The sequence below is a fragment of the Thalassophryne amazonica genome, chromosome 13 (genome assembly GCF_902500255.1).
Source record: "Thalassophryne amazonica chromosome 13, fThaAma1.1, whole genome shotgun sequence".
NCBI classification, from domain to species: domain Eukaryota; kingdom Metazoa; phylum Chordata; class Actinopteri; order Batrachoidiformes; family Batrachoididae; genus Thalassophryne; species Thalassophryne amazonica.
Window position 1 is genome coordinate 70,629,029 of NC_047115.1, and position 25,398 is coordinate 70,654,426.

The 25,398-nt window shown below is 42.3% G+C and overlaps 1 protein-coding gene across 2 annotated transcripts in view; it reads left to right on the forward strand.

Annotated features, from left to right (window-relative positions):
- Window positions 1–25,398, forward strand: part of plekhh2 (pleckstrin homology domain containing, family H (with MyTH4 domain) member 2) — a 113,623-nt gene that overhangs the window by 46,316 nt on the left and 41,909 nt on the right. For both annotated transcript variants that reach the window (XM_034184853.1, XM_034184852.1), the window contains exons 3-12: window positions 2,432–2,494; window positions 2,657–2,806; window positions 5,888–5,971; window positions 6,102–6,183; window positions 6,324–6,503; window positions 7,596–8,452; window positions 13,964–14,039; window positions 14,105–14,199; window positions 14,895–15,054; window positions 24,785–24,921. In XM_034184853.1, coding sequence (XP_034040744.1) covers window positions 2,432–2,494; window positions 2,657–2,806; window positions 5,888–5,971; window positions 6,102–6,183; window positions 6,324–6,503; window positions 7,596–8,452; window positions 13,964–14,039; window positions 14,105–14,199; window positions 14,895–15,054; window positions 24,785–24,921 — 1,884 coding nt within the window. The remainder of the gene's footprint in view (window positions 1–2,431; window positions 2,495–2,656; window positions 2,807–5,887; window positions 5,972–6,101; window positions 6,184–6,323; window positions 6,504–7,595; window positions 8,453–13,963; window positions 14,040–14,104; window positions 14,200–14,894; window positions 15,055–24,784; window positions 24,922–25,398) is intronic.

A 25,398-nucleotide genomic window follows, 5' to 3' on the forward strand; every position in this document is an offset into this window, starting at 1 on the left:
TAGAGATCAGATGGTTACAAGGACATTTTGGATGTGCATCAGCCATTTTGTGATATGTATCATGGAACACTCTGACAACCTCCTCAAAGTGTTCTTTCCACTGCTTGACAATATCTTCAGTCCAGTCTAGCAGCTCACCTCCCTTGTTGAGCATAGGGTGGGCTAAAAACTGCCTCCTTTTCCTGTGTCGCCTGACAGTTTGCCAGAACTGTTTTGAGGTTGACTGAAAGTCATTCTCCATGTCCTCTACATACTCCCACACCTGAGTTTTTGCATCAGCCACCACTGAGCCTGCAGTCCTTTTGGCCTACTGATACCATCTGCTGTCTCTGGAGGCCATCTGTACCAACCAGACATAACAGGTCTCCTTCTTCAGCCTGACAGCTTCCCTCACCGCAGGTGTCCATCAACAGGTTCTTAGGTTGCTGCCACGACAAGCACTGACAACCGTCTGGCCACAGCTCAAAGCAGCTGCCTCAACAATGGAGGCATTGAACATGCACCAGTTTGATTCTATGTCCCCAGCCTCCCTTGGGATGTTGGAGATGTTTCTTCAGAGGTGTGATTTGAAGGCCATCTGGATAGCCTCTCCTACCACACATTCCTAGAAAACCCTCACAACACATTTAAGCTTTCCAGGTCAGTTTGGTGTCTTACTCCGCCATCTCATCCTACTCATCACTAGGTGGTGATCAGTTGACAGCTCCCTCTATCTTTGCCCGAGTGTTCACAAAGCATGGTCGCAGGTCTGATGACATAATTACAAAATCGATCATCAACCTTTGACCTAGGGTCTTTTGCTACCGAGTCTACTTATGAACACTCAAACAAGGTGTTATGGACAAACTATGACCAGCACAGAAGTCCAGCAACAAAGCACCAGTTGGTTTCATATTAGGGGTTCCTCCTAATCACTCCCCTCCATGTTTCTCCATGATTGTTTACGTGAGCATTGAAGTCCCCCTGTAGGACTCAGGATTCTGTTATGTGTCGGACGCGGGCGGAGAACCGACCCAGCGTTTGACAGGACCCAGCATAAAAGAAGCAGAGCACGGTTCAAAGGAAAACCAGTTTTAATTAACATAGTGTATTTAGTGAAAATAACCCAAAGTCCACGGTCTGGCGAGGTGACAAAATGGCGCGCTCCCAGCAGCGCAAAAGGTCTGGAGCCACAGCCATTCTGGACCCAAGGACCCCACAAACACCCCCCCAGGTGGCCGCGACAAACCGAGTCTGTGAAAGAAGAAACCGTAAGGTGAGTCCAACACTCTCCACACTGAGAGACAACTCAAAGGTGCACACAATCAGCAAAACACTTCCTGGCCTAAATATAAAATCAGCTTCTCTCCCTGCAGGCACGGAACACTCAGTTCAAAACTCCACTGCAGTAGAAGCTGATTTAAACAATTAGCATAGCATAACAGCTCCATATAACAAGGTGTGAGGGACACCAAATTTACTGACTTTACTTAATGAAAGAACTTATGAATGCTGAAGAGCGTGAGACCTCACCCAATCCTCTTTCACAGACCGTAGCGTCAAACCTGGAGCGGTCTCTGCGTCCGTAGTGGTGAGATTGTTCTCCCAATGTCGATCTCACCCGTCTGGTCACAAAGTCGAGTCTCTGGCCAATACACACTGTGTATTCCAGGTTTAAATGCAACCATGCCCTCATCAAGACAGATGCACCACAGCTGTGAGTCCTGATGAACTGCACGTGATAACAAGCATCAGGTGTTCAGGGTGAGGTCCTCAACTCAGCCACTCAGTCCTGAACGCATACCACCTGGAAGGAGAAACAGAAAACAAAAACAAAGCCAACCAAACACCCCAGCCCACAACAGATTCCCCAGAAAAGGGTCCTATGAAGGCTGGAGCTCTGAACTGAACTCTGAACTGTTGTTTGGTGCATATGCACAAGCAACAGTCAGATTACGCTCTACAACACAAAGTCTCCTTGAAGCAGCCCTCTCATTCACCCGGCTAAAGTCCAAAATAACGGCACTCAGCTGGGGACATGTGAATATCTCTACACCCGCCCACCCTGGACAACTCAGAATAAAGAGAGAATCCAGCCCTTATCTTGGAGTTTGGTTCCAGAGCCTGTGCGGTGCGTGGAGGTGAGCCCAACTGTTTGTAGTTGGTATTACTCAGCCTTCTGCACAAGCTCAGGCTCCTTCTCCATCAGAGTGGTGATGCTCCATGTTTCAAGAGTCACGATTCATAGCGGAGTGTCAGTCCATGTGGGCATTTACCCCATCCACTGCCCATAGAACAGACAATAATGATCACTGAAGGCTTTATTGATCAACATGGTGTTCCTATAAAACCAGGTGATCAATGCCTAAGATGTTTTACTCAGTACTTTATACTGCATGAGTATTGTAGTTTTAAAAATTGGCTTTTTCAATTATTTATTTATTTGGTCCAGATTCAACAATTGGAGACACAGGTGATTGATGCAGAAAAAAGGGCCTTCACCGCTCAGCAGCAGGTAAGACATACACACACACACACACACACACACACACACACACACACACACACACACACACACACACACACACACACACACACACACACACACACACACACTTTAATGTCACTGTGTGTTTGTGTGTATTTTGACTTTATTTATTATTTATTTATTTTCCAGATCCAGTGGATGGAGGAGAAGTTGAAGGATGCAGATGTTCAGGCTGGAGACTCAGAGGTGCGTTTGTTTCAGCGGTGTCAGGAGCTGCAGGCTTTGGTGCAGGAGAAGGATGAGGTCATTGCTCAGTTGGAGCAGCAGCTGGAGGAGCAGGTGGGGAGAATGAAGCATGTACCTTGCATTCACTAAGGTCATCAATGTAAAGCATTTTATTCTTAACATGCAAAAGACAACTTAGGGCTGTTACAGCTGGTCCGGCAGATGAACAATGACAATTCCAGTCACAAACATTTACTTAGAACATTTCCTGACCATCACAGATATCCCTAAAGCAGACCCTAGCTACGAAATCTGTGCAGAGGTTTCAGGAAAGATTGGGGGGTCACGTGAGTGTGTAAGGACGTTTCTGCAGCGACTTCACTTTTGATTTGTGCCCTTATAACTGACTCTAGCACCATCTGCTGGTGATTAGGAGTTGTTCTCCCATATGCCCTTTCCATGTTTTCCGTGGTCTTGCATGTCTGCTGTGGTTGTCACATCTCTTTTGTACAATGTGACAGCTCAATGTTTCAGTAAACGTTTGTCATTCATGGGGAAACAATGAGGTGTGTGTACCGCATGAATTCAAATAACACATTTAAGCCGGAATTTGAACTGAAGTCGCCGAAGTGAAAAGTCAGAGTGCTAATCATCAAAAGGAGAAGTTCTTACATTAAATAGAAAGGAGCAGGCAGTCCTTTTAAAAATATGCAGACCAATCAGCCATAACATTGTGATATGAATAACATTAATTGCCTCGTTGCTGTGGCAACTGTCAGTGGTTAGGATATATTAGGTAACAAGTTAACATTTGTTCCTTGAAGTTGATTGGAAGCAGGAAAAATGGGGACATAATAAAGATTTGAATGACGTTGGCAAGGGCCAAATTGTGATGGCTGGACAACTGGGCCAGACCATCTCCAACGCTGCAGCTCTTGTGGGATGTTCCACCTTATGTATTGGTCAGTACCAACCAAATGTACAAAACCAGTGAACTGGTGACAGTGTCATGGGTGGCCAAGACTCACTGATAGATGGGGGGGGGAGCAAAGCCTGGCCCTTGAGGTCCGACTCAACAGAAGGCTCTGCTGCTAATGTCTTGGTGCCAGATACCTTAGCACACCTTCAGAGTAGGGTTGCCAACCGTCCCTTGAAAAACGGAATCGTCCCTTATTTGGAAATAAAAGTGTGCGTTCCGTATTGACCTGAAACGGGACGCAGTTTGTCCTGTATTTCTGTGAGAATCAGAAAGTCTGTAAAATGTCAATGGAATTGACTGGCGCTTTATATGGAAACTTACGGTAAATTTGATCCCAGCCTCTCTCCTGCTTTTCACCAATGAGCTGACAGACACGAGTTGACAATACAGAATCACTCTTATCTCATTGGTCGAGGGACATCTGCTCACAAGAAGATACCGACGTCATGAGCCGACGACGGTCGCTGGACAACAATAACAAATCAGCATGGCTGATATCGATACAGACACCGACACTGGCACTGCAGATATGTCTACGGACAGCAATGTCTGTAACGTCGTTACTACTATAACTAAAAAAAAAAAAAAAAAAAGAATGCTAAAATACAGGGGAGAATGAGAAAAGGAAAATGTCTGGGTGGAAAAGGTGCGCAACAACAGTATTGTTTACTTTTCAGACTTTATTTTTTGCACTTTTTATTACACTAAATGTGTAAATGTGCACTGTTACATTGTTTTGCACTGTTACATTGTTTTGGATGAAGCAAATTTTCTATTGTTTTTTTTTTTGTTAATTTATACAATTTTAAGTTAAGCAATAGCACTACAGAGATTTATTTTTAAAGAAGACAGAATGCTCATATTGAAATTGTGAGTGAAAATTTATTTTGCACTAAAAATAAATTGCTAAATAATAATTTGTTTTCCACGTGTTCATTTCAGAATAAATGCATGTATGCATCTACCTAAATTCAGGGTCAAGTCAACAGTCAAATGGTTAAAAATCGTTTCACACAGACGCTGGGAAGGGTGAAGACAATGGTCAGTCGGCCGGTCGGCCCTGGCTGTGAGGTGTCCCTTATTTATTTTTCAGAGAGTTGGCAACCCTACTTCAGAGGTCTATTGAATTTAGAGTATGCCTCAATGGGTCAAGGCTGTTTTGGTGGCAAAAGGGGGGACCTGCACAATAGGCAGGTGGTCACAATGTTGACTAATCAGTGTACATTAGATGTAAATTTAAAACTTTTCAACTGTAAGAAAATCTATAAATGTTACGTACAATTCAGCATTTTTTTTTTTTTTTTTTGAAGATACAAAATCCACGTGATGGTTAACGCCATGTTTTGGTAATATTCACAATAATATTAAAAGGCCTTGCTGTGTCAAAATCTGAATCAAATTTCTGTTGATTCTTTTGGATGAATGAAAGTGTTTGTAAAAGTTTAACTACAGCTCGGCTGCTTAGGTGGGAGAAAAACCTCCTGATCCACCATGATCAGGAAGTTAGTAAAATCCTTATACCCTTGTATAACAATATTGAAGAATCAAGAACAGCAACATATGTTTTTGAGTTTGTCTCTAATAACATTCATGCAATAATCCACCTGCAGCACTAACATCCTAGTAATATACTTTTTAAAAAAGACCTCCGTTCCCCGAGAAACCTGTTCTTTCTTTACTCTTAGATCTCCTGTAATTATTGTTTGTGAAACATCTTTAATGTCATTTTTAGTGGTAATCTGTGACATTCAACATCATTGTTCCATTTTAATCTGTGTTGTTTGGAACATCATATCAAATTTGTCCAGATATTTTGCTTTATAGTCCAATCACCTGTCCTCTGGTTGTGTTCTGAATATTTCAGATCCATTTTAAAGCTTTGTGTTCACGGAATAGTTACTCAGTTTAGGAGTACCGTTGCAGTGTGAGGCAATGCCAGCTGTGACATTTTGGCCATGTGGCATGTTTCTCTGGGCATGATTCAGTGCACAAGTGCCCCAGTGTTGAGGACCCCAATGGCTGGGGAAGTCCAAGGGACCACCAACATTTCACCTGTCTGTGTCCGAGAGGTAGGGATGGACCAGTTGTCTGCCATAGTGTAGTGCACGCAGCGACATGCGGCACCAACGTATTTTCTGACCCTTGACCTGTCTTGTCAGTCACAGAGAAACATGATTTGTGTCTCACTGACCTAAATTCATCTTCTTTCACATCAGAAACTGATGCGACTTCAGGATGCCAAAACAGTGGAGGAGAAAGCGGCTAAGATCAAGGAATGGGTGATGCTAAAGCTGTCAGAGGTGAATAAATTATGGTTTAGATATGTGTCCAAACATATTTTAGCGAAGTGTGCATTGTGCCAAATTAAGGTCATCATCTCAATATCTGCTGATTTTCTGGATCAATGGTTGCTTCATGTTTGCTACTCAGTTTGAGGTGGAGAACGCTGCATTAAGAGAAACGAGCAAACAACAAGAGGCTCAGATTCTGGAGCTGCAAAGCCAAGTTCAGGGTAAAGGTCACTGATGCCTCCTGCAAAAAGTTAAAAACATTCTATGTGGCAGATAAAATACATATTTAGGAATTTCAGTTCATCTGCTTATATACACGTAGTCGGAGTACTTGTGTTTATCTCTGTACACTTCCATCTAGTCTTGGAGCAGAAGTCTGGTGATGCAGATCTGCTCAGACCAGGTGAGGCCCAACGTCTCAGCAGCTTGACATTCGGCTGTTTCCAGGTGAGGGGCAAGAGTCCTCATGTCCTTTCTGGACAGGCACCCTCTCAAAGGACCCTCAGCACCCAGCCAGAGACCGAGGACAGAGACAAAATAGGTAAGATATCCTGAATTCATTGGTCAGGATGTAAAAACAGCTTCTGTGATTCAGCATACTTTTCAGTGATGCTGGATGCAAAGACTCTGTTTACTAGTGGAACATCGAAAACAATGGAAAAGAAGTCAAACTCTGGACCCAAACAGTCACTTTCTTTGACTTTTACAGAATAGTCTTTTTTGTTAATTACTGTATTTTTACAGATTATAAATCACCACTGTTTTTTGTTTTGTTTTTTACTAGTTTGGGAGGTCCTGTGACTTATATTCCCAAGCAACTTGGGGTGTAACACTTCACAAAAATTACAGTTCACAAAAATCACAGTTCAAGCTGTTTTCAGTATATTATATTAAAAACATTTAACCTGTGTCACTAATAGATCATCAGGTGACAGATGTAAAATTTTTGTAGCCAAAAATACTCAACAGACAGTGAAAAATAAATAATTTTAAACATTTTAAATAGTTAGGACTCTAGAACCCCAAGTCCTTTCCTCACTTGTTGTATTAAATGGAAAAGAGTTCCCATTTGCCACACCCTCTCGCTGTCAACAATCAACTGTAACAAAATTCTGTTTTAATTTACAGTAGCCTACTGTGAGCTAGAATTGCCATTGGGTACTGTTTGTACTGTTCTGTTATTTTACAATATGCCAACTATAACATACACCAGTTTATTACTGTGAAAACATTACAGTACTGTCCCACTGTTAAATCACAGGAAGAAGCTTTGGCTGCCAGAATATTTAGGCAAAAAAAATACAGTTAAACACTTCACTTTGCAAGGCGGTGCCTGCAGTTAGTGCATTTGCCTCAAAAGCAGCATACCCCTGGTTTGAGGCTGGCCATGTCCCACAGCTGGAATTGGATTATAAAACACAAAGCAACATGTGGATCCCAAACCACACCTCCTGTGGTGACCCAGAACAAAATGGAAGGAGTCCAGTGAAATCTCACTGAAGTGTTTTCAAACAGAATTAATCTGACAACCACAGCTGCTTACTGTAATTTCACAGTGGGCAGAAATGTCCACTCGATGCTTACGTATGTATGATATTGTGACTTCTTAAACGTGTGCTTTCATGTCTAACAGAGAACAGTGATGTCCGCAGACCAGGTCAGACTGGACTTTTGGGTGATCTGCTGAAGAATGACACTGTCTCAGAAACCCCTGTGTGTGGACCAAAGTCAGCACAAGAGGAAGGAGGAGGTTGTGAGGGTCGAGGAAGAGACAAGGTGTGTCCTCAACAGTTCAGCCGCCCTGGCAGTGAGACCTACCTGACGGCCTCAGACGATAGCAGCTCTTTGTTTGACGATGACATGCAGCGCACGGAGCGGCCCACCTTCAGTCTTTTGCGGTCAGATGATGAGCCACTGGGAGTGTGTACGATAGAGGAAGAGGAAGCTGTTGGGGCCAAACTGGAGGACTGCACCTCAGAGGAGCTCAATAAACGTTTCCGCTCACACACACTTGAGTCATCGTCATCTTCCAGTGAGCCCAACACCTCCAACCCCATTATCACACCAGCCCTCACCCCTAAAAGGCCCAATCCACCTCAGGACATGAAGGATAACCTTGCCTTGCGTAAACAGCCTCGTCTGCGGACACCAGCAGGTTTTGGTTTGATAAATGTGGCTGTAGCCAAGAAACACCTGAGCCAGCCACCAATCAGCTCAGATGCAGCACAGGGACAAACACGAAATGCCCTCAGCATGCTGCGCCCTCTCTGCCCACAGGAAACAAACCTCAAGCAGGATCAGGAGGTTGGCATGGAGACAGGCATGGATACTCCTCCAGCCTGTCACAGCACACAAGCTACTCCTACATTTCCATCATCACAGGCTTCACCGACCACACCTGATCCTGGTACAGAGACGAGTCAAGAGTCGGACAACTCTGTGTCTGTCATTAAGCCTCCCACACCTCCTTTGCACAGGCTGCCTTCCTGGGTAAGCACATATGATGTTTGATAGGACTTGGAGTCATGATTATGAAAAATGTGACTTTGAATCCATTTCTGTTAGATCTCATAAACACACAAAAGTGCTCTGATGCTGTAAAGCTTCATGTTAGCAAGATTTAAGCTGATATGCCAGTAAAAAAATTCAGAAAATGACATTGTATGATTTTTAAATAATTTGCATTTTATTGCATGAAATAGGTATTTGATATAATACAAAAACATTTGTTTGTAATTACTTAGGTCAGGTGTTTCCTGTAGTTGTTGACAAAGTTTGCACACTGCAGCATATCTTGCAGGGATATCTTCTCCAGACCTTTCAGGTTTCCAGTTTCAGCTCCCTCCAAAGATTTTCTACTGAGTTCAGGTCTGGAGACTGGCTCAGCCACTCCAGGACCTTGAAATGCTTCTTACGGAGCCCCTCCTTAGTTGCCCTGGCTGTGTGTTTGGGGTCAGTGTCATGCTGGAAGACCCAGCCATGACCCATCTTCATTGCTCTTACAGAGGCAAGGAGGTTCTTTGCCAAAATTTCACAATACATGACCCCATCCATCCTCCCTTCATTACATTGCAGTTGTCCAATGTTGGGAAAGTGTAGTGACATGGACCCACAACAGGGGGCGTAAATGAGCGGACAATGAAAATGCCAAAGATAACAATTTAATGTTGTGAAATGTGCACAACGGAATACAGATACAACTTTAGGTAACAGTCAATTAAACAATAGGTGACGTGTGGGCAGGCTCGAGGATAGGAGACGCCTGTCCAGAGAAGAGTCGGCCTCACACAATTTCCACTGCCAGCGGAGACCTGCAACACACTGAAGCCGCCAAGTCCTGAGTCCCCAGGTGGCCACCGCCTCCAGCTGTCGGATTGGGTACTGCTGGCAGGAAGAACAAACAGATCAAGTGGGTGTGTGCACACCCAGCAAACAGTCAGCAAAAGTCACAGTCCCCTCCTGAGGGAATAATCCACCACTCCCAGGAAACAGGAACGCTAAGTACGTGCAGTACCAATAGTATACTTAAGTGATAAGTGAGGAGTGGGAAACGCCAACTCCTTCCAACTTCCACCACCCAGCTCCAAGCTGCGAGTATACACGGTTATGACTGCCAAACTTAGAAACAAGAAATGTGCGAACGGCACAATAACGGCTGAGAGGTTTACCTGTCGGGTAAGCTGATTTCTCGGCAGGGATGTGATGTCACTGCCAGGCTTTTATGGGAGATGGTGATGATGGATGATTGATGACAGCTGTCAGCTCCGGGCTGCTCCTGGGAGGCGGCTGCGCCCTCTGGTGCCTGAAGCCCGCCATTCAGGCAGGTCGCCCTCTGGTGGTGGGCCAGCAGTACCTCCTCTTCGGGCGGCCCACACAACAGTCCAATCCCCTTTGCAGAAAAGCACCCCCAAAATGATGTTTCCACCCCATGCTTCATGGTTGGGATGGTGTTCTTGGGGTTGTTCTGATCCTTCAAACATAGTGAGTGACGTTGATACTAAAAAGCTATATTTTGGTCTCATCCAACCACATGACCTTCTCCCATGCCTCCTCTGAATCATCCAGATGGTCACTGGTGAACTTCAAACAGGCCTGGACATGTGCTGGCTTGAGCAGAGGGACCTTGCTGCCCTGCAGGATTTTAAACCATGACAGCATCATGTGTTACTAATGTAATCTTTGTGACTGTGGTCTCAGCTCTCTTCAGGTCATTGACCAGGTCCTCCCATGTAGTCCTGGGCTTTCTCAGAATCATTCTTACCCCACGAGGTGAGATCTTGCATGGAGCCCCAGACCGAGGAAGTTTGACAGTTATCATGTGTTTCTTCCATTTTGTAATAATTGCACCAACAGTTGTTGTCTTCTCACCAAGCTGCTTGCCTGTTGTCCTGTAGTCCATCCCAGCCTTGTGCAGGTCTACAGTTTTGTCCCTGGTTTCCTTAGACAGCTCTTTGGTCTTGGCTATGGTGGACAGGTTGGAGTGTGATTGACTGAGTGTGTGAACAGGTGTCTTTTATACAGGTAACGAGTTCCAACAGGTGCAATTAATACAGGTAAAGAGTGCAGAATATGAGGGCTTCTTAAAAAAAAACTAACAGGTCTATGAGAGACAGAATTCTTGCTGGTTGGTAGGCGATTGCATGCTTATTTCTTGCAATAAAATTCTAATTAATTATTTAAAATGACACAATGTGACTTTATGATTTTTTTTTTTCCCAAAGTTGAAGTGTACCTACAATTAAAAATTACAGACCTCTCCATTCTTTGTCGGTGGGAAAACTTGCAAAATCAACAGTGGATCAAATACTTACAATACAATAGAGGATTAAAGACCTTGCCCAAGGGCCCTTAGTAATTTTCCAGTCAGGCTGGGATTTGAACCCAGGATCTTCTGGTCTTAAGCCTAATGCCTTAACCAATAGACCATCACCTCCACTTCACCTCCCTGCTAACCCTAACCCCGCTTTCTCTGTGAGTCATCAAGAAAATTTGATAAATTTATTTGTACAGCATGAAATCAGACCAAAAGTCACTTCAAGGTGCTGTACAGAAGTGAGGTCTAGACATTATTCACTGCATGAGGAAGCACCTTGCCGACAGTAGTAAAGAAAACCTCCTCCCCCTTATTTAAGATGCAAGAATTACCGTAGTTAAAGTGTTCATATTATACACCTTTTCACCAAGCTAATAAAGGTGACCAGGAGTAAAACATGTTGCCGAAAATACATTGTAGACATGGATGTGGTGCATTCTTTAAAAAAAAACATGATCAGTGGCCATATCATGAATCTTCCAAGTACCACAAGTCTTTGTTTTGGATGAAATTCTAATAAAATTTACAGAATTATGACTAAGAACATATCCTTACATTTAAGACCAGATCCTGCTAAAGATAAAAGTTATTCACTTTTTCCACATTTTGTTATGTTACAGCCTTATTCCAATATGGAGTAAATAAATTTTTTTTCCTCAAAATATTACTAAACATACAGGAATTTATCGACATTTAAACCGCATCTAATAGGGAAAAATGTCTTTCATCAAATCACTACGGTTTTTACCTGCATCACTGAAGACAGAGGTGGTTTACAAACTGCTTGACTCTATGTGTGCATCTGTCTGTGTGGTCCATATCTATGCAGTATCTTGACAAAGGCTTTTGTGTATCAAGGTGAAATCTGGTACATAAAGTCACACCACACAAGACCACAAACAAGTTCAATGTTGGGCATGTGTCAGTTCTAATTGTGGCCACCAGGGGGAAGAATCTCCAAACTATTGTGTTGATGGCTCCGTACGTCCAGAAAGTATTAACAGCACTTCACTTTTTCCATATTTTGTTATGTTTCAGCCTTGTTCCAAAATGGAGTAATTTCATTTTATTTCCCTCAAAATTTTACTCACAACACCCCATAACAACAACATGAAAAAAGCTTTTTTGAAAAATTTCCAAAGTTATTAAAAATGCAAACTTCCATCAACATTAGTTTCCAATTACACAAATTTGTACCTTGTAAAACATTGTCATTGCAAAGACTTGTTCGAAATGGCTTTTCATAAGCTAAACTATAATACAAAATATAGATCAAAAGTGCTTTTCAATGTTAATATCAAATATCTGCTAAATCTGCAATACGGATCAGATGCAGATCAAATTTAGTCCATTTATTGAGAGTTGCCAGTTTGCAACAGTGAACAATGGATGTTGTGCTGCAGTGCACCATGGGAGTTCGGGGTTTTTAATGTTATTGTGGTTCATGTTAGTTTAACAGTGTTGTTAATGTTATTGATTTATTGTGTTTTTGGAGTTCAATTGGTTTAGTCAGTTTAATTGTGTCATATTGCAGTTACCATGAGTGAAAGGATCGTGTGTTTGATGCGCCACAGTCTCTGTTTGTGGGTGTGTAAAAATAAGTGCACGCATGACAAACTGGGGAGAGCTGACATTTGCTGTTTGGTATGCTTATGTATTTTGGGTCAAGGATGAATGCTGCCAAAACAAATATTGATAGGACTAATATTTTTGGAGAAATTAGGGATATTAGCTAGCAACTCTGAACAATGGATGGTGGTAATTACATTCTGGACTCACAAGCCAATCCAGCAGGGGGCAGTAAATCATCTATATATTAAAAGTGTGCATGCATGCATGCATGATTGTATTTCATTCAATGTACGTGCACAATATAATTGTAAATGTGTTAAAATACATGGATGACACAAGAAAGTGAAAACACTTATTTCCTTTGTGGTCCATTTAAAAAGCAAATGACAAAATATAAGTAATATAATAATAATAAATAATAATAATTGTGTGTGTATATGATAATAAGAACCTAAACTGCATAAATACATTAAGACAGTAAATTAACATTAAACATTATATAATTAACAGGAAATAAAGGAGTTCTTCTTAAAGCTGTTGAGGTCTAATGTTCTAAAAACATTCTGGACTCACACACCATTTCAACTCATTATAGAAACTTTGCATAATTTATTACCACGCTTGAAAAATGCTAGCTACCTATTTTATAAACACTACCCAATCTAGAGCCCATGGATCCTCACCGGCAATGCACTAGTACATAGTAACAGTGTTGCTCTGAGCATTTTTCTGAATCTCTCCTAAGTTAAGACTCTTTACTACAATTTTTTAGGCTTGGCTGTGTGAGCGTATCCTCAGAATGTTTCTGTTCTAGCTTACGTACCAAACTATGGTATCCTCAGAATGTTTGTGAATATGATCGCTGGTTTTCAAAATGACCCCTTTTCTGCGCCCGTGGAAAGATGATTCTGTTTGCCTTGACCCCTCTTTCCCACTACCCACAGCCTGTGTTGGCACTTCACACGAGGCGCAGACAACCTTACTTACTGTCTTATCGAGCATGTAGCTGTGGCACATTTGTGTCTTTCAGTTGTATTTGGAGGATGTAATTCTTCAGTTATGAGTAAGAGGTTTCAATTGGAACGTCTGCTGAAGTCAAAATTCCAAATCCTCAACTTAGTAAGTCATACACACAGTACTGTTCTACTGCTGACTGTGGACACATTGTTACAGTGCTGAGTTTATGCATAAAACAATATTTGATGTGTTGTTTATCAACTTGTGCCACTCATAATGGCTAACCTGGCTACAAGGTGCCATAAACCAAGTAGGAAATTGAAACACTAACATACCCTCTGTGCCATCTTTCCTCTTCCACAGTGGACCATATTTTCTTTGTAGCTGTCAGTATTCTGACAGAGAAAGCACACCAAAGGCTTTCTTGGATACTTCCAACTTACGTTGTTTTGAGAAAATTAATTTAATTCAGGTGTGACGTTGTTCCCAGTCGTGACTTACAACTTTTGAGGCAACCGGAATGCACCATCTAAAATGACCCATTTCAGGCAAAATATTCCTTGTAGCAGGTGAAGCCATTGTTGGGACAGTGTATTTAAAAAAGCATAATATAAACTGCTTTGTGCTGAAAAGATTTTTTGATACATTTTCTTTTCTAGGAGAGTCGTATCTATGCTGTGGCTAAATCAGGAATCAGACTGTCGGAGACGTCTTGCACAGACCCGGCTAGTAAAGGTAAAGTAAATAAAACACTACTTGAGGAGAACTATTAGTTAACTGACCTGTTATCTCTGTTTCAGACTCCTCTTTACAGTCCTCATTTCCTGCCTTTGTGCTGTACACATCACTCATTTATAAAAACATGACTACACCAGTTTACACTACTCTGAAGGGGGTAAGTATGAAACTGTGTGGATTAACAGCTGTTTATTTTCTGTACAAATACCCGGGACCTCATGTACAAAGACGTGCGTGGATTTCCTACTGAAACATGGCGTACGCCAAAACCCAGAAACTGGAGTAAGTACAAAAAAATTCAGATGCATCAAAGTGTGCATACACATGGATCCAAGCACGTTCCAGTTGTACATCCCACTCAACATGGAATTGAGTGCACATGCAGAAGTACTGAACTCCTCCCTGTCCATGCCCCTATTTATATTTGCAAGTGTATTTAAATAGGCCCTGGGACCTGGGGATGCCCCTCCCTGTCCGGAATGATCACAATAAGAAAAGGAATTTAACTGAGCGTGAGCTACAGATGAATTGGAGTAAATTAATGGGCTAAATGAAATGGGGCTATGCATGGATATTTTATTTGGTACCCTGTCTACTGGAATAAACATGAACCGGAAGCAGCGCACAAACACTGAACGTGCCTCGTGCGTATGCCAGCCATGCTTTTTATCTGGCACATCACACATTTCCATGGCCATTTTGCTTTTGATACACCTGAACATTAGCATCGAGATGGACATACGTCACATTTTTGTGCTTATGCAGCCTTTGTACATGAGACCCCTGGTTTGTGAAGGTTTGAGTGCCAGATGGTGTTTCCACATAAGTGCCAGATGGTGTTTTCTTGCCCAGAAAGCCACTCTGCTGAGCAGCAGTCCATTCTCAGATGAGTTGTCCAGCTCTGAGGACTCATCCAGCTCAGGAGAGGAGGACGGCTCCCTCTGCAGCTCTCACACTTCCTCCAGCTCCCGCAAAGACAGCAGCCCAGGCAGCCCACGTTCTCTAAAAAGAGGTACAACACACACATGCAGGAATTCATCAGCATTTAAACCGCATCTAATAGGGAAAAATGTACTTCATCAAATCACTACGGTTTTTTCCTGCATCACCGAAGACAGAGCAGGTTTACAAACTGCTTGACTCCGTGTGTGCATCTGTCTGTGTGGTCGAGATAGACTGGTTGAGATATATGCAGTATCTTGACAAAGACTTTTGCGTATCAAGGTGAAATCTGGTACATAAAGTCACCACACAAGACCACAAACAAGCTCCATGTTGGGCATGTGTCAGTGCTAATTGTGGCCACCAGGGGGGAGAATCTACAAAACATTGTGTAGATGACATCTTAATGAAGAGTAGGGAAATGGTGAAGTGGTAGGACAAAGGGACAGTATTGAGATTGGGCCTTTGATTATTAAGGTGACACTTGGTACACAAGGTCACCTCACTAAGGCTATGGACATGTTTGATGTTAGATGCATTTTGAATTCAAATGTGACCTTCAGGGGTGCCTGAAAGATTGTGTATATATAGACAAATATGTCATGTGTCAAAGTGAGACCTTTTACACATGGTCATCTCACGAGACTTCAGACAAGTTCAGCGGTGGCCATGTTTCAGTTCTAAATGTGGCCACCAGGGTGAAGAGTTTCTGAAACCTATTGTATGAGACAAATCCAAACAGGAGCAGCACAGTGTATTAGTGGTTAGCACTGTTGCTCCCCAGGTAGAAGGTCCCAGGTATGCTTCTGACCTGTACTTTCTGTATGGAGTTTGCATATGGTGCATGGGTTCCCTCTGGGTGCTCTGGTTTTCTCCCACTTCCAAAGACATCCAGGTTAGGTGAATTGATCACTCTAAGTGACCGTAGGTGTGAGTGAGAGTGTCTGAGTTTGTCTATCTATGCAGTATGTGTCAACCCTGCAATAGACTGGAGGAATGTCCAACCTGTACACTGCCTCTCGCCAAAGCTAGGATAGGCTGAGTCTGTATCTATCTGGACAATATTAAACTTCACAGTTCCAGAGATGGGCCATCAGAACCAACAAGGTCTTCTGTGCTGGTCTGTTGTCAGAATCGGAAAATTTTTTATTGAGTAAATTTCCAGCATGAGTATTACGCATCGTGAGCGACATCATAGTGGAGGATGACTATTTTCTTTACTTGCCACATGTACTCCTTACAAAGTAAAGTCAGTCAGGTAGACATGTTAAAGTTGGGTGAGCTCTCTTCTCAATCTATCCCTGTCACATAGAATGAGGAGAACCTCATGGACGGACAAGCAGTGCCAAAGTTATGCTGTATCATTTTAATAATAACAAGAGCAATCAGAGATTTCTGACATCTGCCAGTCCAGATCCAGATCACCTCCAAAATTCAGTGGAGTCTTCCATGCCCTAATATCTCTCTGTGGTGCAAATTTTGTCTAAATCCATGCAGTAGTTTTGACATAATCCTGCTAACAGACAGACAAATATAATCGTGGAATGTCAGACTTCAGACAACTTTATTGATCCCAAAAAAGGGCAATTACGTTTACACTCCAATTACCTCAGACAAGATACAGCAATTAATCCACAATTATTACTTGTTTACCGAAATAATGGCACACATCAAAATTAAAGACAACACATATACATTTGACATTGTTTATGTGCACTGAACTTGAAGTAGTCAGTCTTCCGAATTGAGGCAAAGTGGGTGAAGGCCGCAGCAGGAGGGGCCCGCGCCGCCCAGCCTGGGGGTTGAAGGCTGCAGCAGTAAAAAAAAAAACATGCTGCCTTCAAGGTGGCAAGGAGGAAGCCAGGGTGGGGGGAGTGGAGAAACAGAAAGTGCATTTGCAGCGAGAGCCGGTTTCCCTAATGTGATCAGAGCTGTTGACTGCACACATGTTCACATCATATGTGATGCGCAAATGTGCATTAGGCTGGTGGCTGGCATGGTGTACCATGGCTGGCTATTTGCTGTGTAAATAGTATATTTGTGTAATTGATCCAAACGTAAACTAGCATGGGCACATTTGGGCACATGCGCATTCAAATATGTTTTTTAATTTTTATTATTAATGTCTTGTTCTTATTTTTGCTTGATGGTGGGCTGCAGAGCTTCTTAACAGGTGTCCTGTGTTCAGTATTTGTCAATAAACGCATGTGTAAGTTGTGAATGTCACACTGTCAAAGGAGGCGCACCTCACCTTTTTAACCAGTGTGTGTGCGCTGTTCTGAGCTCACAGCATGTCGGTCTCACACACACACGCTTCGTAGCTCCCCCGAACATGTTTCCAGTTTCAATATTTAAATGGGGCATGGCCTGGGTGGAGTTTGGTTCCACGCTCAATTCCACGTTCAGTGGGATGTACAAACTGAATGTGCGTGGATCCATGCCTACGCACGCTTTCATACATCTGAATATTTTTGTGCTTACGCCAGTTTCTCGGTTTTGGTGTATGCCATTGTCAGGTCCGTTGCCCTAACTCAGTGATTCTCAACCGGGGTGCCGTCATGGATCGTCAGGGGTGCCGTGGGCAATTATCAAATATCACCGTTATCGGGTGTATGTGCTGTAATAGTGTGGCAGATGTAATGCTCTTTTATTCCAGTAGATGGCAGCAAAGCGCTGTACTAGAGTATAATAGACATACTTGCGCACATAGCGTTGTGCGTCTCTATGGTTACGGGTTGCTGACTACAGCGTGAATCTCAGCTGCTCACGGAGCATGGCTCCTCTGGGGAAGGAGAAACCGCGTTGGCTGTGGAGGTGTGCGGGGAAGGCGGCCTCACCTCCGTTGATGTCACCGTGGTCAGACTTGGGCCTTCTCGCTCACAACTGGGTTCGCTGAAGGCAGCCTCTGCGCTCCGTGAATATTAGAGTGGCAGATTATTGTGAATAAAAGTGTCAACACGTCTAAAAAAAAAACACTTGAGATTAGGGCTGTCACAATTATTACAATATTCGTCAATCGCGATTATTTTTCATATTCGCGATTATTTTTCATATTCGCGATTACCGTGAATTATTTATTTTAGCCACAAAGCATAAAACGACTCAGAATCTGACGTCATTGTGCTGCAGCCTCCGTTTGGAGCTGTCGGTGTGTGTGTGTGTGTGTGTCTGTGTGCGTGTGTGTGTGCGCGCGCGGAGTCAACAGGCTGCAGACTGCGAGGGAGGGGGCGCGTGAGGGAGATTCCTGAATGCAGGCGCGACACGTTACAGTCTGAGAACCATCAGTGCGCAGCGAGCGCGGAGCAGAGAGAGGATTTTAACCCGAATAAACATGTTAACAAAACCAAAACATGAAGCTGCTTTTACTTCTCTCTGAACTTTCTCTAAAGGTGTGATTCTGCCGTTACCGTCCTGTTCACACCATGTGCGCGTCGTATGCTTAATTTATGAGATCATGAGATGAAATAAACGGTCAAATAGCTTTAAAAACATATTTAAAAAATGAGAATATATGAATGAACTGAGCCACAAAAAACAAAAACCCCTGACATGGAGAAGCTGTGGTGATGTTCAGACGCACAGATCACAAAAAGCAGGTGAGAACTCTAAACTTTAACAGCTGTTATTTTCCAAAGGTATTTATTTGTTCAGTATGGGCTTAATGAAGTGTTTAAGCACAAAACGTGACTGATGAGGAGAAACAATTTCAGAAATGCAACAGAAACAACCACAATTCAGAAAAAGTTGGGACTGTATGTAAAATGAAGATAAAAATAAAAATGTTGCACTATTCCCAGTTTCTCCACTCACAGAAGCCAAACGTTCTTCCAGAGTTGTGTAATTATCCTACAATAGTAGAATATAAAGAAGGGGAAAAAAAATAGAAAATATATTCGTCAATCGCAATTATGTGTCTGACAATTAATCATCTCCAGAAATTTCTAATCGTGACAGCCCTACTTGAGATCAGAGCGCAAAATGCTTGAGGATTTTCGAAATGCTGTGTTTTCTGTATCGATTTTCTATTGCGATAATTGGGTTTTGCGCAAAACCAGAGGTAATAGAATTATAATATCATTTTGATTGGTGGTGTGCCGCAGGATTTTGTAAATATAAAAAGGGTGCCGCGGCTCAAAAAAGGTTGAAAATCACTGCCCTAACTGGACCTGGCACTTAAACTGTGCCTGAGATCGTATCCTGCAAAACACAGTTTCTCAAAGCACAATCACATAAAAAGAGACAACATTAGACAGAGATCTCTTTTGTGAGCTTTGCGCAAAGGGGAGAAGCTTCGGAGAGAGCGTACAAACCTAAGACCAACCTTGCTTTCCCTGCTCCTCTCCGCTGCCCCCCCGGCGCTTGCTCTTTTATTAGAAAAGAAAAAAATCATAAACAATACAACGTAGCATTAGGGTACATTGCGTTTGGGGAAGGGAGGGGTGAACGGTTGCTTGTGAGTTACGGTTTCCTGTGAAACATGCTCGTTTCTTCTACCGAAAGAAGGGAGTAAGCAGTTAAGTTTCGATGTCAACAGAGTCCTGAAACAACCTTTAGTTCATCACTGTGGCTGAGCAATCATTTAGCTTAAATGCAGCATATATGAATGGGTACATAATTATTATGATTGAATGAGTAAATGAAGTATAAAAGAATATAATTCAGACAATAATAAATGTAGAATCCTTTAACAAGTCAGCTAAGACACATTTCTTTCAGTCTTGTGGCTGGTTTCACTCCCACATCACACAGATAACAGATAGTTGATACAGTTCATTTCACAAGAAGCAGAAACTTAACTCAGACTACTTTTGATTACATTGAATATCATGTAAGCAGGCAATGATTAATTAAATAAATGGTAACAACTCGTAAAATCCCCATCATTTCCCTCTTCTTTTAGCATTTATTTGTAGTTAGCTAGTGTAAAAATAAATGTATTTACAGTGTATGACAATAATTCAGCATAATTTCACTCATCCATCATGAGCACTTGTTTACACATTTTCACTCATAACTTCATTACTTTACACTGTCAATTATCATCATCAATTATCATCAAGTGTCTTGTCCTTAGTCCACATTATCACATCCTTCCTGGGGCTCCTCGGGGTTCAAAAGTGTATAGGTTGGTGTGTGAGCCAATTGTAATTGCACAAACAGCTTGGTTGCATAATTGTACCATGAGTTTTGCTGTAATGGATTGTCTGTGGTATCGTTTTTATTTCATCGAGTAGTGCTAGCATCTCTTTAGGTATGTATCTTTTATTGATTTTTACGAACGCTTCGCTTTGTCTAGCTGTCCCTTGTAACCGGAAATGATGAAGTAAATATATTACCCCTGCTAACAGAAGCAACATTATCATACAACAACAAAAACAAGAGCATTTCTTTCTACTATGAACCTCTCGGATTTCTCCCTTACGTCGTTTAACTCTTTCTCTCCTCAGCAGGAGCTCTTCGTCCTTCATGTTGACTGGTACAAGTGTCATCTTTAGTGACAGTTCAAAAGGTGCAGTTTATGTAGGCTTAGGGACTGAAGGTGACAGTTCACAGTCTCAGTTCAGTTCAGTAAGGGACTGAGGGAATCTGGAACCTTTTTTTTTTCTGTTATTTCCCTTCAGTTGTAGTGCATAAATCTGTACTATTATCAGTATGTGTAAGGCATGTTGCAAGTGGACTTAAGATAATGTGTCATGTACTCTGTCCTGTGCCCTGTTCTTGACGTTTCTTTTAAACACAGGTGCACAGGAATAGAACAGGATCGGTTTCATCCGCTTCTGTCTCCTGGTCTGGTCACGTCAGCTTCAGTGCTCTTATTTCAAGCTTGTAGTACGTCTGCTTCTGATCCTGGTCTGAGTTGACAGGCCTCTCCTTGGTCACAGCTGGTTACTCGTCTGCTTCAGGACTCTGATATTTGCTTCAACCTTTGGTCTTTGTCTTTGTAGTGGGATAGATGCACCCAAGATGATCTTTTCCTCTGGGCTGGATGCCTTTTCCTCTGGGCTGGATGCCTTTTCCTCTGGGTTGTCCAGGAGTTTTACCAGCTTACAGTGACTTAGGTGGATCCAACTCAACCTCTCAGCGATTTTAACTGCAGTTGGTGTTGTTAGTAACACTTGGAATGGCCCTTCCCACTTTGGGCTGGACCAAGATTTCCTTTTGATTACTTTAATGTAGATCTAATCTCCAGGGTGTACTTCCAGAGTCTGTAAGTTGTGATTGTTGTTGTTGTTCTTGTGAATTCTGCTGTGATGGATGTTGTACAATTTGTTGTCCAGGTTGTGGTCTCGGCTGTAATGGTGGCTGTTGTCGTCCGGTCACTGTCTCATTATCTTCAGGTCTTACATACATTATCTTGTCCTTTCCTTTCTGACTCTTCCTGTCATTGATTGCTTTCTGTCTCTTCTGTGCCTCATCTAACCATCTCTTTGCTACTTTCAATTCTTCCTCCTTTTTTAACTTACTCTTTCCTGTCTTTGTGACTACTTGAAGTGTGACGTCACTTACAACCTTTTGACAATTTTCCACCACAACTTTATTTGTGAAACCATATTTCTTTTTCCAGTCTTTACAGTACTGTGTGGATCCCGGGGAGACCCTTTCCATATATTTGGGGTCGCCCTCAAGTTTTAATGTACCCTGTGTGTTTCCCATTTTAGACCACTGAGGGGGTTAGGCCTAGGGCCATCTAAATCAGTGGTATTTCAAGACCCCTTTAATGACTCTGGCGGGTCCGCGAGGTGCCGACCAAGCTTCTACCAAATCCTTAGATTGGGCAGGTCGACCTTGCCTCTGCTTCCTTGCGGTCGCTGTTGAGTTTTTGTGCGTATGGAATGTCACGCAAGCTACACTGCAACCGGAGTTACAGGAATTCGCTTACGATCGTTCCCAGTCATACATTCCATTCATTCATCATTCATTACCCCTTCAGATAAACTTGGGTTTTCAGTACTTTTTAAAATGTCCAATTAGAATTTGTGAAATTATTTGGAGAAAAAAAACAATCCTACACATTGTCACAGTTGTCTCTCTTTGACGTAAATAATAGTCTTAGAATTGCCCTCCAGGTCAAGTGTTAACTGTCTTCCTGTGGCAAACATCACATCGGGTCAAGAATAAATCTGTCTTCCCATCACAGGTCACGTGTTAAACGGTCTTCCTGTATTTTAGTCACAGGTCACGTATTAAACGGTCTTCCTGTGTTTTAGTTACACTGCAGTGATTAACTTAAAGTTCACAATCCCACACAAAAGACTCCTTACTTACGTCAAAATTGTGATTCTAATGGCTTCGTAGAGCGTCGTCAATCCCTCCTCCGAGCCACAAGTCGACTTCAGTCTAGAACGCCGGCCACGTTTGAAGTGGTGGTCTTTTCCTCCATCTAACGGGGTTGCGGCGCGTCGTCTTCTGGTTACGGAGGGAGGATGTGTCGAAGCCCCACATTGGGCGCCAGAAAAATGTCAGGTCCGTTGCCCTAACTGGACCTGGCACTTAAACTGTGCCTGAGATCGTATCCTGCAAAACACAGTTTCTCAAAGCACAATCACATAAAAAGAGACAACATTAGACAGAGATCTCTTTTGTGAGCTTTGCGCAAAGGGGAGAAGCTTCGGAGAGAGCGTACAAACCTAAGACCAACCTTGCTTTCCCTGCTCCTCTCCGCTGCCCCCCCGGCGCTTGCTCTTTTATTAGAAAAGAAAAAAATCATAAACAATACAACGTAGCATTAGGGTACATTGCGTTTGGGGAAGGGAGGGGTGAACGGTTGCTTGTGAGTTACGGTTTCCTGTGAAACATGCTCGTTTCTTCTACCGAAAGAAGGGAGTAAGCAGTTAAGTTTCGATGTCAACAGCGTCCTGAAACAACCTTTAGTTCATCACTGTGGCTGAGCAATCATTTAGCTTGAATGCAGCATATATGAATGGGTACATAATTATTATGTGTCAGGGACTGAGGTGGCGAGGCACAGCGGGCGGATGGACACAAATGCATGACTCAGATGTGGGTTAAGGAAAAGGCTTTATCCAAAAAACAGGCTCAGGTCGATACACAGGGTCACAAGCAGGCAGGCGGCAGTACAGACAGTGTTGAGGCGGTGGTGTGGTCAGTGACAAGCAGAGTTCCAGCACGAGCAAACAGGTGTATCAGAGAAGGCAAAAACGTAGTCAAAAAACAAGCAGGGTTCAGGCACAGAGAAGCAGGTTAACAGGCTCAGGCAGAAACGTGGTCAAGGACAAGCAGAGGTCGAGAACGGCAAAAACACAGACTATGACAGGATACAGGTGGCTTGGAACGAGGCAGAATGCACAACGAACTAGCAGTGAGCTGTTGAAGACAAGGGGTTTAAATCAGAGGATAATCAGGGCGTGATGATATGCAGGTGCAGGAAAGAAGGCGTGGCTGAGTGAGACGAGTGGAGTGACAGGTGGGCGTATCAGACAAAAGCAGGAAAAAGAGGAACATGACAGTGACAGAACAAATGTTAAACAATAAGGAAATAATGATACCTAGAATACAAATGTGGTAACAGAATAAACAAAGGCAGGAACAGAACAGAAAATTAAAGGCTGGACCTAACCTAGATGAGAACTCACAAATGTGCTCAAGACAGTGACTGAATAACCAGAAAGTAAAGGATGAAGACTAAACTAGAACAGAACTCAAGTGGCTGAAGTGTAACAGATCATAAAACCAAGACCAAAGTGGAAGAAACAGAAAATAAACATTCAGGGTCAGACAGAAGGACAAAGAGAGGGAAACAGACAGAGACTGGGGGACAAAACCAGATTCGGTGTAGGTCCAGGGCTAAAACCTGACATTATGATTGAATGAGTAAATGAAGTATAAAAGAATATAATTCAGACAATAATAAATGTAGAATCCTTTAACAAGTCAGCTAAGACACATTTCTTTCAGTCTTGTGGCTGGTTTCACTCCCACATCACACAGATAACAGATAGTTGATACAGTTCATTTCACAAGAAGCAGAAACTTAACTCAGACTACTTTTGATTACATTGAATATCATGTAAGCAGGCAATGATTAATTAAATAAATGGTAACAACTCATAAAATCCCCATCAGCTATGTTTTAGTAGGAAATCTGTGCAAGTCTGAGGCCCCTGGAGAGTTCAACTCTGGGTCATGGAAATTTGCCCTTCCTTTAAAAACCCAAATTGTATCACCATTTTTCACCAGTATGTATGATTTTAATAAAATTTTCATTTTCTTTTAAAAATAAGCACTTTACTCAAATTACACCCTTCATTCTAAATTCTGGCCTCATAGTTTGTGTTAAAGAAAGGAGTATATACTTTATACTTCTAAACATCTGTTAAATGTTATCAGTAATACACAACATACCCATCTTCTGGCATTTGCATATCATCAGAACATGTTTGTTATTAGCATCACTTGCCTTGGGTAAAAAAAATACACTACACTTGCAGGTCTTTAGCAGTGGGAGGCAGCCCACACAAACGGGGAGAGAACATGCAAAATCCACACAGAATGCATCAGGTCGGAAGCAAACCTGGGACCTTCTCACTGTGACGCAACGCTGCTAACTGCTAAGCCACTGTACTTCCATAATAATAATAATAATAATAATAATATTTAAGGCAGTTCTACTGCTGGTTTCAAGGTACAAAAATTAAATTTGTCTCTGGTTTATCACTGTGAAAGTACAAAAATAATAATGAGAATATCTGTGAGAATTTTTGGGAAACTAAAACACAGAAAATATTTACCTAAATGCAAAGTTTACATATGATTATATCTTTAATATTTTCATCTCCTAGCTGTGTCCATGTCTTCAATGACTTCAGAGAGTGACTACGCCATTCCTCCTGATGCCTACTCCACTGACACGGAGTGCTACGAACCTGAACACAAACTCCCCAAGACCTGTTCCACAGCCGGTGACAACGGAAAGACTGTAAGTCAGACAGACAGTAAACTCATAAAAGTAGATTATTAGCACCTCTGCTCTGTGCTCACTCTTTATTCTACATAATGCCAAGTGATAACAAAGCTCTTATCAAGTTTCACATCTCTGAATTGTGACCGTGACTTAAATCATGAGGCAGTAACACGACACTACTCAAGCTTCTTGCTTATGTATGAGGCCATTCAGATCACTTGTATTATTTTTTTCACATGCAGTATCAGAGTACATCACATTTACTTTGAGAGAGAAAGTAAAACTCAACTCTTTTTTGTGTTTGTTTCTTTGTTTTATTGATGTTATCTCTTAGCTTCAAATCCAAACCATAATCAATCAGAAAAATTGGAGAAAAAGTCAGTATTTCATTGACATAAATTATAAACCTTCCAGCTTTTAATTTTGAATTAAGAACTGCCAGTGTTGTTGTTGTCTGTGCCTGTTGGCTATGTCTGTGCTTGTTTGTGTCTC